This window comes from Populus nigra, chromosome 7, assembly GCF_951802175.1.
Source record: "Populus nigra chromosome 7, ddPopNigr1.1, whole genome shotgun sequence".
Classification (NCBI taxonomy): Eukaryota; Viridiplantae; Streptophyta; class Magnoliopsida; order Malpighiales; family Salicaceae; genus Populus; species Populus nigra.
The window spans coordinates 22,109,025-22,121,933 of NC_084858.1; the positions used below are offsets into that span (position 1 = coordinate 22,109,025).

The 12,909-nt window shown below is 34.0% G+C and overlaps 1 protein-coding gene across 1 annotated transcript; it reads left to right on the forward strand.

The window, feature by feature from the left end:
• The first annotated feature begins 6,685 nt into the window (after nt 1-6,685).
• LOC133699532 (protein STRUBBELIG-RECEPTOR FAMILY 8-like) lies at nt 6,686-12,613 on the forward strand. Its single transcript, XM_062122815.1, has 16 exons — nt 6,686-7,108; nt 7,560-7,692; nt 7,785-7,856; nt 7,957-8,022; nt 8,112-8,183; nt 8,271-8,342; nt 8,930-9,001; nt 9,121-9,186; nt 9,266-9,331; nt 9,423-9,733; nt 10,105-10,361; nt 10,712-10,983; nt 11,097-11,232; nt 11,369-11,508; nt 11,634-11,790; nt 12,113-12,613. Exons 1-16 carry the CDS (start codon nt 7,006-7,008, stop codon nt 12,263-12,265), a joined length of 2,148 nt encoding a protein of 715 aa, XP_061978799.1. The 5' UTR covers nt 6,686-7,005; the 3' UTR covers nt 12,266-12,613.
• The last annotated feature ends 296 nt before the right edge of the window (nt 12,614-12,909 follow it).

A 12,909-nucleotide genomic window follows, 5' to 3' on the forward strand; every position in this document is an offset into this window, starting at 1 on the left:
TCCGCCACACCATTTATTTTTTTGCAAAATTAATCTCCAGGCAATAATTCAAACAGGAATTGATAGATGGGAATGAACTCCGTAATAATTCGAACAGGAAGCTATTAAGAAAATTTACTAGCTTGGATATAAATGGTTAGCTTAAAAATTAACACGAAATACGTGAAAGTTAATCTGAAGATACTTTAATTATAATGAAAAAAAAAACGAAAAGGTTTTCTTCCCTTATAATTCAGTTTGTTTGATAAGAGGATTGTCCTCCCTACATTATAATTCTACACAAACGTCCACGAAGAGAGTTTTTAATTTAGGATTTAGTTGGCAAGAGATTTAGTTTTAGTGCGCAAAAATTGATATAATTAATTAAAAAAACTCTTATTTTTAAAACTGAGAAAAAAAAAATGAAGTTCTTCATGTTTTATTTTTGTCCTAAGATCAAATATATTAGCACATTCTATTGTCTTGTTATAATAAATTCACCTCTTAAATCTAGTAGATTAGATTGGTGTGTATTTGATATTGTGTTGGAGGTGTTTATTTTTTTCAAATTAAAATTTTAATTTTTTATGTTAGCGTATTAAAATAATTTAAAAACACTTAAAAATATTAATTTAGTATTTTTTCATAAAAAATATTTTAAAAAATAAATTATATAAAAAAAAACAAACACTAACAAGGTGTTCACTGGCCATTGCATAAGAAATAGGAGATTCAAAGATTATTCAATAAGAAAAAAATTACATGTGGACCGCTTAAAATAAGTTGGTGGATAGCCGACAAAACATAACATATGTACTGCATGTTTAACCAAGAACTACACGTAGTTAAATTGCTATTAATTATCTCTACTTTAATTAACTACTCGAGTACTGCTCATCCAGGCATGCATGGCATTAATTAATATTAGTGCATGACTTTTATAGCGGCTCATTTTTCTTTTAAATTTATTAATTTGATTTTTGCAAAGTTCCTTAACCAAGTCTCAGAATTTATTAAATTAAACTTGCTGAGCCACGAAGCAATATGTTGACCATCCTTTCTCATTTCCTCTTCTTGATAATTTCGATGGAAGATTCATGCATAGTTAAACAATCAATCTGTGCTTAATTAATTGTATTATTATATATTAATTCACAAGAAACTATTTGTAGACTACTCCCTCTTTTCTAGCCCAGGTAGTAGAGAGTTCTAATATATATGGTGTTCGAGTTCTAGTATATACCGTTAATGGCCGGATATCTTACTTGAAACTCAAGAAAGTGACAGATTTTTTGCCAACTGGTAGGATTCTTTTGCCTCCTCGCTCCTCCTCGTTGCATTAAAAAAGGGTTGAATAATATAAAGTTTTTTGTCACTTTAATTATGCCCTTTTTTGTAGTTTATTAATTATAAACATGGTTTCTTTCACCAATATATCCAGCCAGCCTTGCTAGCAACTCTTTCTCGCTGCATAATATTGTCCAAAGTGATCATTACTGAGTGGTAGCGTGTCAATCATCACCCCACTTCGAATAAAAAACATTATAATAGGAGATCAAATTAATTAAATGTGCGTGATATGAATTATTTTGATGTCATTTTCATGAAAAAAAGAAATTTCTTGGCCACCGTCCAAAGAGTTGAAGAAGACATTGAGTTTCTACACTGTTTTGAAATGGGTGGTGGAAGATCTCGATAGAAATTAATCACCGACAGCAGGCTTAATTTAATTTCACAAGTCCTTATCATGATTTTTTTTTATTTTTTTGCTTTTTTTGTGATGAAAAATAAATGTATATATAGATAAATTATAATCACTACGTACTAGCTAGTTGTGAAGTAAATTGTATCATATTTCTCTTTTTTGGAAGTAATAGAATATATATTTTTTATAAAAAAAAACAGGGAATTAATTTTGAGAAATACTTAGCACTGTATATTTTATTGATTAGATAGATTTCGAGCTGAGAATAATGTCCACAACATCGTTCAAAGAATGCACAAGTCACATATCAATGTGGTCCTTTGAATTAATATATATACATAAGCAATTTAATTATTGTATTGTAATATCAATTTAATTAACTCCCATGATGTCTATCGTTGAAAAAGAATAAGAGGATGCCAAATTTGATGCAGAGAGGAAGGGCTGGGCAGAGCCAATCACTTCAGAAATGCGTCGTCTACCTCCATGACCTGCTACAAATATATAATAAAGATATTAATGGGGCCTAGAAGCCAATGGTGGGTGACAAATAATTACAACTACTAAATCAAATGATGAGACTAGAGATCACCTGCAACAATGGACCCTTTCTCGTGGTAGCTTGCCGACGTAGCTAGCACCACCTTGACTAATTCTAGGATTTACACGCTACTTACTACCTGAGAGACCTGGCAAGACCTCTGATCAGCAACTCTCGTGTATAGATTAACAATTAAGGTCACCTAGCTAGTGAGATTGTCTCTTATTTGCGACTGTATCATTAGTGAAGGAATATCTAAGGCAGATCACAAGCACATTTTTGCCTTCATATTCAAGGAAAAAAAGAAAGGATTTTCGACATTAGCAAGTAATCTTTGTTTCTGGAATATTAATAAGACAGATCGAAGGTCATATATATTTAGGTACAACTTACCAGTGAGATTCCTTCCTCTTCTTCTTTTTCTGGTCTACTGAGGGCCGGTAGCAAAATGACTGTCCCGAATCAACATTAAGCACCTTCAAGAGATCGAAATCATGTTTCCTAATTAATGTATTATCATCGAAAACTAGCACGCACATTCAAAGAAAAAACATAACTTACTAGATTGCGATCGATGTTGCGGGGAAGAACACAATTAATACATAATTCCTAGATAAATTACACTGTTTTTGAAAGTGCAAATCATAGATATGTGCTTTTTTTCTTCAAATATATACTTTTTTAGATTATTCTAGTTTGTAAATAATAAAAAAATTGCCAGTGCTATTTTAAAAGAAGCCACAAAAGATATTAGCTCTCGATCGGGCAAGAGAATAATACAGTCCACTTTACATTTCCATGCCTCGCCAGTCCTCCCTCGAAGTTTATGATTAGCAACTTTACCAAGATTTCACCCATGTCAGAGCTCTTTATCACCACCACCCACAAATTTCTTTTTTAATAATGCATGCAGTTCTTCTAGCCAGCCAGCAACCACCATCTCCGTGGCCTCTCGATCGCTCCCCCACCACCACCACCACTATTCGATTCCAAGAAAGAATGCATGGAAATAAAGTAAGATCGATAATCATTCATGAAAGGCAGCTGTGCAAAGGAACAAGACAAAGAAACATCTCATTTCACTCCTAAAAAGCCACGAAGCAAGGCAAGTCAAAAAAGGGTGATTTCGCAGCATCAGCTCACATGTGAAAATATTATAGTCATTCTCACAAATTCTCTGTTGCTAGCCTCACTTTCTGTCTGCTATGGGCCATGCCTAGCTAGGAGCTGGTCAGCAGATCTGCAACTATCCTCTTCTACCCTTCACAACAAGTATTGCAAAGACTTTGCATTTAGCCCGCGCGCTTCTCTGGTTATAAAATTATTTTCTTTTAAAAAATACTGGTTATACAAGATTTTTTAACATATATATAAATATATATATATATATATGTAAAAAGTTTATACAAATACCTAATTAATAAATCGATAACCATTTATATAAATAAATAAAACCGTTAGCAATAACTAAGAGAAAAATAGAAAAATCAAGAGATGAATACAGATTAAGATATTCAATAACATAAAATAAGGCATTTACCCAATTATGTTTACTAAATTTATTTATTTAAATCAATAAAAAATAAATCTATATAAAAAAACTCATGACTTAAAAGATAAATACAAATAAACTGATTGAGTAACCTCACGCCGTAAAAAATATTACGCAAAGCCAAACACATCAGCAATATTATTTAAAAATAAATATTTTTTATTTTAAAAATAAACTTCATTTGTTTAAAAAAATTATAGATGAATTAGAATAAAATCTTGTAAAATCAAACAAAAATAGAACAACTAAAAAAAACTTATATTCAAAAAAGGCATGCGAAACTCGTAAGCTAAATCATGAGATCAGGATAAACCCATAGAAAAAATTTGAAGATAATCACAAAATCAATATAAGAAAAAATTAATGTAGAACGGTAAGATTATACGAAGTTGAATCTCCAAAAAATTAAATGTCGAAAGATAAAACCAGAAAAAAAATCAATTACACAAAAAGATTTAAAACAAATAGGGTGAAAAAACATTAATTAGAGGGATACAAAATTTTAGTCGGAGGGTTAAATTGAATTGAAAAATAACTTTAGTGAAAGGAAAAACAAATCAAAAGAATGAGAGTCAAACTAAAAAAATAAAACGACAAAAAATTTGATTAAGAGATGAAATTGAAAACCAAAAAAGCTTCAACAAAAGTGCTAAGAAAAAAAATTAAAATAAGAACTGAAATGAAAAATAAAACACATGAAAAATTGCAGTTGAAAAAAAAAACTTCAATAAAAAGAGTAAGAATGAAATAAGAAATTAAAAGAATGGGGATTAAAATTGTTTAAAAAAAAACATATGAGAAATTGTAATTAAATGACTAAATTAAAAAGAAAAAAAACTTTTATAAATGTAAAAAGAACGAAATAGAAAATTAAAAGAATGAGGATTGAAATGGAAAAGTAAGAAACAAAAAGGATAATGTTGTACATTATTTGTCAATAAAAAGAAAATAAAAGGAAAAAAATCAAACGACCATCATTGACAATCCGACTACCGTAAGCTACCATGCATCACTCCACATGAAAGAGGACAAAATGACACATTTAGGAAGACAGAGGAAGGCCAATTTTGGTCATCAAGTGGCGTCACACGCGCCGTTTAAATGGTGCAGACGCCAACCTCTCGCTAACACATGCCAACAACTTTTCTTATTATAAATTGTTTTTTAAAACAATGTGAAAAATACCAAAATGTCCCCATGATCATAGCAACTACACGAAATAATCGTGTGAAATATAAAAATACCCCCAAATGCAAAGCTTTTTTTTTTTTCAAGGTTAAAGATGTACTTTCATTATACATGAATATTTAAAAATCTAGAAAAACCCTTATCTAGAAACCCAATATTTTTTTGACCCCGGAGGCAAATGAATATTTTTACTATTAAGAAAGCCTTTGATTAATAGTTGTAAATTTTATTGATTTCAGAGGTAAAAGAGTATATTTGGCATGCTATAAATTTTAAAAAGACGTAAACACTCCTGTAGAATCTTCTAAAGACCAATTGGCCAGTGAAAAAGATTAAAGCACCCCCTCCCTCAAGACTTCATATTTGTCCATCCAAGGGCAACATGATAATTTCACCGTAACAATCCACAATAATTTTTGTCTTAAGTTACAATGATGTCTTACACTCCTCGCAAGAAAATGACGTCGCGATGACCCTTTCGAGGTGTGTCCGGGAGATATTTTGTTGGTTTAGAAGTTTCAATTTAGTATCATGATTACTAGAAATTCTAACTGATATTTTAGAGATTATAGGCAAAGAACTAGTTTGGTAAATGTGAAGATATTAATACTCATAGTACGCCAGACCTGAGGTAAGTTGCATTGTTTCTTTCTTTGTTTGCTATGATTTGATAATGTTTTTATTTCTATCTACCGACTATGACGAGTTTGGTATGATAACTAAACTCTAATTTTTTAGGATAAGAATTTGGTTTAGAAAAGTGAAATGTACTCAATTATCATTGAGATTTTTTTGGGATAAACTTGGAATTTTTGGCTATTATATTATTTCAAATAAAATTCCTTATAATTTTTCTTATCCTTATATTATAAATAAATGCATTGTATTACTTCCAATAATATTTTAAATATTTACCTCATATAATTTTTTTATTGTTATATATTAAAAATAAATAATAATAAATTATTACTACCCACGGCTTTTAGAGTTTTTGTGAATGGTTCACATTGGAGGGTAACCTTGGCCTGAGTACTTTTCTTTTAAAGCACTCATGGAACAACCAGCCAGGAATGAATATTTTAATCCTGTACAGTCGATTCTTCTGCATCCTTTTTCTTCCGCTGCTCTCTGGCACTTTGCTATGTACAATAAGACATGGTTTTTGTACGCAGGTACAAGCAAAAGGACCCTGTTCCTGTTCCTGTTCCATTCACTCTCCAGTACACGTTTGATTGAGAATATATTAATAATTATTCATTCGGATTTAAAATTAAAATTAAAATTAAAACCTCCCTCTCATCTCAAATTAAAAGAGAAAAATAAACATGTTTGTCACTCAAATCAGCCCCCTGCTAATTTATTGATTAGGACTGTTAATTGTTGGATTTGGGAAATTTATTCATTCAATAAATAAGATTAAGACTTGCTAATCCTTAAAGTATCTTGTACGTTTGACATCAATTATTTCTCTTTTCAACCTTCATTTATTAAACTCAACTCGGAATTCGAGTTGAAATTCTTTTTCCGACTCATATTAGTCTGACTAGTTAATTCTTTAATAGATGACTTGGAGTATGATTTGGATCAAATTTATTTTTAAACCCCTTTAGCTGATCCAACGAAGTTCAAGTAAATTCTAATTAGTTTTTTTTTAATTTAAAAAAAAACAATTATTTAAAAGAATAATATGTTTCCAGCTCTTTCCTTTTTCGCCGACACCCAAAACAAAACATAAACTACAACGAGTCACACTGTCAACAGCACCTCTCTCTTAATTACTCTCTCAAGCTTGGAATCTCTCTCTCTCTTTAATGACAATGTCTCTGACCACTGACTCTGATCTCCACCTCATTAACACCCTCCTCTCTGCTTCTTCCTCTTCTTCTTGTTTGCTTCTTCTGTCTCCGCAGTCTACAATACCATGAGCTTTGCATCACTTGATCAAGCTGGTCACCGCTCACCACCGCCTCTAAACTAGACTATACTAAAACACTCCAGAAAAGAGAAACACCAAATTTGACCTGTTTGTCAATAAAAACAATGACATTGAAGCACTTTGAGTTATTTTTGTTTGCGTCTGTGATTAAAGTCTTGATCTTTGGTTTCCCAGTTCTTGTTCAATGTACTACTGATGCTAATGATGGTAAAGTTTGCATTTTTTCTTGTTTTTTCGGGTCTTTTTTTATGGGGTTTGGTTTTTTGATTGTTTTTAGTTGGTTTGATGGTGATTGGTGTGGTTAAAGTTATTGACTTTCGGGGTTTGTTTTGGTTGGAGTGAAGCTAGAGTCAAGAAATGAACTGCTACTGTGATAATTTTTTTGTTTTTTTCCCTTGAAAATCTAGTTCTTTATTTTCTGTTTGTTTCCGAGAAAATGTGCTAGATGATGTTCTACCTTTCGTGTTTAGCTTATGAAAGTAAAATTGTTCTTTTTTCTCCCGACTAATCTAATGATTGAAATGCTGTCTCATTTCATTTTGATTGTAATTTTTTGCTTTCATTTCCCTGTGGACTAACCAAGGGTTTATGTCGGTGGATTTTTTGAGGGATTAAATTGATTGGTTTTGAGGATTGAAAGTATTTGTTGTTGTTGCAGTTCAAGCTGTACAAGTTATGTACACTTCGCTGAATAGTCCTTCACAGCTAACCAATTGGAAAAGTAATGGTGGGGATCCATGTGCAGAGTCATGGAAAGGGATCACTTGTGAAGGATCAGCTGTTGTTTCCATGTGAGAAAGTGCATTGAGATTTATGCTTTTAATTGATTTAGCGGTTTAGTTTGTTTGTTTGTTGAATGGTTTTGTTTTGCTGGTGTTGACAGTCAGATTTCTGGGTTAGGACTTGACGGGACAATGGGATACTTGCTTGCAAACCTCATGTCATTGAGAACATTGTGAGAGATTTAATGCTTTATTTCATTTCTTGGGTGGATGAAGTTATGTTGCTTTCATTGGTTATTTGAGCCGCTGATATTGGTTGTTTGTGCCTGCCAGAGATCTAAGTAATAACCACCTTCGTGATTCATTCCCATATCAGTTACCACCGAATCTTACAAGCTTGTAATGTTCCATCGTGTCAATTGTTTCTGATGATTTCGTTCTGTTTGAATTGTTTGATAACGTGTTCATTCTATTCTTGCATAATGCAGAAATCTTGCCAAAAACAACTTGAGTGGGAATATTCCTTATTCAATGTCTAGCATGGTTTCTCTTAGTTATCTGTGAGTGGCTTATCTGGAATGCATTTAAATTTTGTCAAGTAATTGCAGAATTTGGATTATTCCCTGATTCAACATCTTTGGTTTCAGAAACATAAGCCGCAATTCACTCGCTCAATCAATTGGAGATGTTTTCCTTAATCTTTCTCTCCTCGCAACCATGTGAGATTTCTTACTTCAAAACAGATGTTATTTGAGTTTTAGTTCTTGGAATTTTCGTTGTTAAAATACATGTGCAACTGAGTTTTTACTACTGTGCAAAGAATCATGATGGTTGATGGAAAAGCCACATTATGATACTTTTTTCTTCACAAAATTGACTGTTCAAAGAATACAAGAAGGAGCGAATTAACACAATAAGTTCAATAAAGGTAACCTGTTGAGGAGATTAGGGATATGCTGAAGTAGAATTCATTTTTTTTTTTGAGAGAAATATATTTTGTTACGAGAGATAAACGAATGGTACAGAGGGGGAGTGCATACAGGAAAAAGCTAAAATATGGTGTTGTGATGTCTAACATGGTGGAAAGATAGTACCAATCAGGAAAGAGGGAAGAAACAAATTTTATTAAAGAGAGAGTGAACAGGAAAACATATTTCATTTATGTGACTTGTATCCCAATTGCCCGCCATGGGGGCTGCATTTGCCATGTTATTCTTTGACTCTCTTCAATTCCAGCACAATAATGCTCATATCTACTTTCCAATAAATAGCTCTCTTGGATGTTTACTATTGCTTGTGCATGCAGGGATCTCTCTTTCAACAGCTTTAGTGGAGATCTTCCCAGTTCTTTTAATTCGTTGTCCAATCTTTCTACACTGTGAGTAGAGTGCTGACTCCATTCAAAATTAACCGGGTAACATAAAGTGAATAAAAGAAAAGGATTGCCAACTCTTTGAAAGTTTGATTAAAGGCTTGTGATATTCTAATATGCTGCAGCAATGTTCAGAACAATCAACTGACTGGCTCTCTTAATGTTCTTACTGGCTTGCCTTTGACAACTCTGTAAGTTCCTTTAGCAATGGTGGGGTTTTAAATCTGTCATCTGTCACTTTGCTCTTATTGCATCTTATATTTTCAACAGAAATGTTGCAAACAATAACTTTAGTGGATGGATACCTCAAGAACTTAGTTCAATCCCAAACTTTATGTAAGTTTCTTTGCTCTGTGTTTCTTCCATGCCAAATTTATCATATTCTACTTCTGCAATATGTTAAATAAGCTCTTTGAATAATTATCAGATACGATGGAAATTCTTTTGACAATGGTCCTTCTCCACCTCCGCCACCTTATACCCCACCACCTCCTGGTAAATCTCACAGAAACCGTACTCATCCAGGATCTGGTGCGCCTGTCACCCCTTCTTCTGATGGTCAACCAGCACAGTCAGATAAGGGAATTTCAGTGGGAGCTATTGTAGGTGTAGCCCTGGGATCTGTTGTTCTGGTTCTCATTGCACTACTTGCTCTTGTCTTTTGCATCAAGAAGCACAAAAGCAAGGAAATTGGTCCTCTAGCTACCCGGGGAAGTCGTCCTGCTGATACAGATGACAGTAGGTTTTCTGTCCTTTGAATCTTTATTCTTCTGAGATAACCTTTTGAATTTTCAGAAAGGAGACCACATAAATGCGCAATTGGTTTCATGTGGGGTCATAGTATCTACAACACTGGTATCCACGAGGCAGTTAAAATAGTGTTTTTTAATCCTGATATTAGTCAAGCTCATTTTCCTTAGACACCATAGTCTAAATAAGTAAGATTGTGATTCGTTGGTCTGTCTGCATATTAATGCAAAATATAATGTTGAACCCCTCCTTCATTCAACATGCTTCAAAATTTTGTTCCTTAATTAATAGATTGAAGCTGGAAGCTCTTGTATAATGATCCTAACCACTGAGGTTTATGCTCTGCTTTGTTTTTCCAGTTGATAGAGATATGCAAGAGTCAAGGTTGAAAAACATGGCTGCTGTTACGGATCTGAAGCCCCCACCTGCAGAGAAATTGGTGGTTGAGAGATTACAAGGGAATTCTGGATCCATAAAAAGAATGAAGTCGCCCATCACTGCCACTTCATATAGTGTTGCTTCTCTACAAACAGCAACAAATAGCTTTAGTCAAGAGTTTCTAATTGGTGAAGGTTCTCTTGGTCGTGTTTACAGAGGAGAGTTTCCTAATGGAAAGGTAACTTAAATCATTGGATATAAAGCAATATCTATGTTCTTATGGTCATGCTGGTTTCTATATTTGTATTAGTACGAGTCCATGGAGCTACCAGTGTTATATGCACTTGAAGAGGTCCTATTGCTAGCCACAATGAGCATGTAATTTTTGTGCATGATGACTTGCCTTTATCTAGTAAATTCCGGTTAATACATTGATTAAATTCTTCTGACCTAAAGTATGCTAAAAATAGAGCCATCATGACTGTGAGAGTTCTTCCCTTGGTGTTCTGGTTGGGTTGCTTTTCTTTACAGGTTTTGCTAACCTCTGTTGCAATAGTTAAGTAATCAACTTCTGTTCTGTTGATATAGATGATGGCTGTTAAGAAGATCGACAATGCAGCATTGTCATTACAGGAGGAAGACAACTTTCTTGAAGCTGTTTCAAATATGTCACACTTGAGGCACCCAAACATTGTTTCCCTAGTAGGATACTGTGTGGAGCATGGGCAACGACTCTTGGTTTATGAATATATAGCAAATGGGAGTGTGCATGATATACTGCACTTTGCTGATGATGGCAGCAAGACATTATCTTGGAATGCACGTGTTAGAGTAGCACTTGGCACTGCCCGTTCTTTAGAGTATGTTATATATATATGTGTGTGTGTGCGTGTGTGTGTGGTGTTAGAACTCTCTCATTCTCTCTCATACAGCATGCCCTACATCTTCTCTTAATTGTAGCCTGTTTACTCAGGTACTTGCATGAAGTCTGCTTGCCTTCTGTTGTACATAGAAACTTGAAGTCGGCAAATATTTTACTTGATGAAGAACTTAATCCCCACTTGTCAGACTGTGGTTTGGCTGCTCTGACACCAAACACAGAGAGACAGGTAAAGGAAAAGGAGTGAATAATATTATGTGCTGGCACTGCAAACTCTCATTAACTTCATGCTTTCTAGAACTTTTTGTTAACATACCTTTTGTTGCAGTTGGACTGACCAAGTATAGTATGATTCACGTTGACAGGTTTCAACACAGATGGTTGGCTCGTTTGGTTACAGTGCTCCTGAATTTGCTCTGTCAGGAATATACACTGTAAAAAGCGATGTCTACAGCTTTGGGGTGGTAATGCTAGAGCTATTGACTGGTCGGAAGCCACTGGACAGGTAACATTTCTCGTGTTTACTGATCAATTGTGCTTTTGTTCATAGACTTGTTTAAGCATTTATTTTTGGGGCTATTCTTGAACTTGTTTAAATTTATCCCTTATCCAATTTTTTGGGTTTCATAGTTCGAGGGTGAGATCAGAGCAGTCACTTGTTAGATGGGCTACTCCTCAACTGCATGATATTGATGCCTTGGCAAAAATGGTTGATCCTATCTTAAACGGCATGTATCCTGCAAAGTCTCTTTCACGTTTCGCTGACATCATTGCCCTCTGTGTCCAGGTAAGTTTCTTTTTTCTGATAATAAGACTAAATATGCACCACGCCTTAGCTTTCATGATATTTTTAAGAATTCCAGAATGGCTATCTAACTAGTAAACTTTTTTAGCTTAAAATCATATGCTCCATCATATGGAGCCTATTCTTGTCATGGCCTACATTCCCATTTAATTTCATTGGTTCATTTCTTTTGGATATGATTTTGGGCCATAACACTCATGTATACGGTTGCTTGCTTGGAGTAGTTTGATTTTGGCTGCAGTTTTCTTTATTATCACTCTCTTAACTGAAAATGGGCAACTTATGATTTTTGTTTTCTTTATAGCCGGAACCTGAGTTTCGCCCTCCCATGTCTGAAGTTGTGCAAGCATTAGTACGACTAGTGCAAAGGGCCAGTGTGGTCAAGAGGCGATCCAGTGACGAGTCAGGATTTGCATATAGAACCCCCGATCATGAGGCAATAGATTCATCATTTTGAGCGTCTTGGCCCATCTTGAACTTGGAAGTGAAGCTTCCGATTTTGCATACAACCATACAAAGATCAATGGATGACCAAAACACGCACAGATAAAGAGGAAAGAGGCTACAAAGCTATAAAATCAGATCAGATAGATATGTAATTATGCCTGAAACATTGTGAGTTGCATGCATTTAACTTCATCTTTAGCTGTAAATGATTTAATACTGTATTCCAGTTGCATACATTTAACTTCATCTTTAGCTGTAAATGAATAAATACTGTATTCCAAAATCTTTTTCCATCTTATGCTGTAACATTCAATATATAATGCGGCCTAATAAAAGAATTTTCACTTGATCTCTGCAAGTTTACATTTTGGCAAAGATTTTTCACCTGCAGACAGAATTGAACTATCAATTTGAATATGCTGTTCCACACCAGAAACTGCCAGCCAAAAACCAAAAAGGTTGGGAATCTGGGGAAAGACAAAAACAAAGTCATTGAGGCAATGGGTTCTTCCTTTCATTGCACATTTGAAGCATGGAGCGTGTGGGTCATGAAAGAAAATATGAACTTGAAAACGACAATGAACAGGCTGTTCCACTTACCTCTCGAAATCTTTTATGGAAGTATTTTGGTATTTTGCAATTTCCTTAGGGACC

Excerpts from the sequence above, each read along its gene's own strand:
- LOC133699532 (XM_062122815.1), top strand. The coding sequence starts at position 7,006 with ATGACATTGAAGCACTTTGAGTTATTTTTGTTTGCGTCTGTGATTAAA. Across the intron at positions 7,857-7,956 it reads CTCATGTCATTGAGAACATT|AGATCTAAGTAATAACCACC; the intron begins GTGAGAGATTTA and ends TGTGCCTGCCAG. Across the intron at positions 9,734-10,104 it reads TCCTGCTGATACAGATGACA|TTGATAGAGATATGCAAGAG; the intron begins GTAGGTTTTCTG and ends TTGTTTTTCCAG.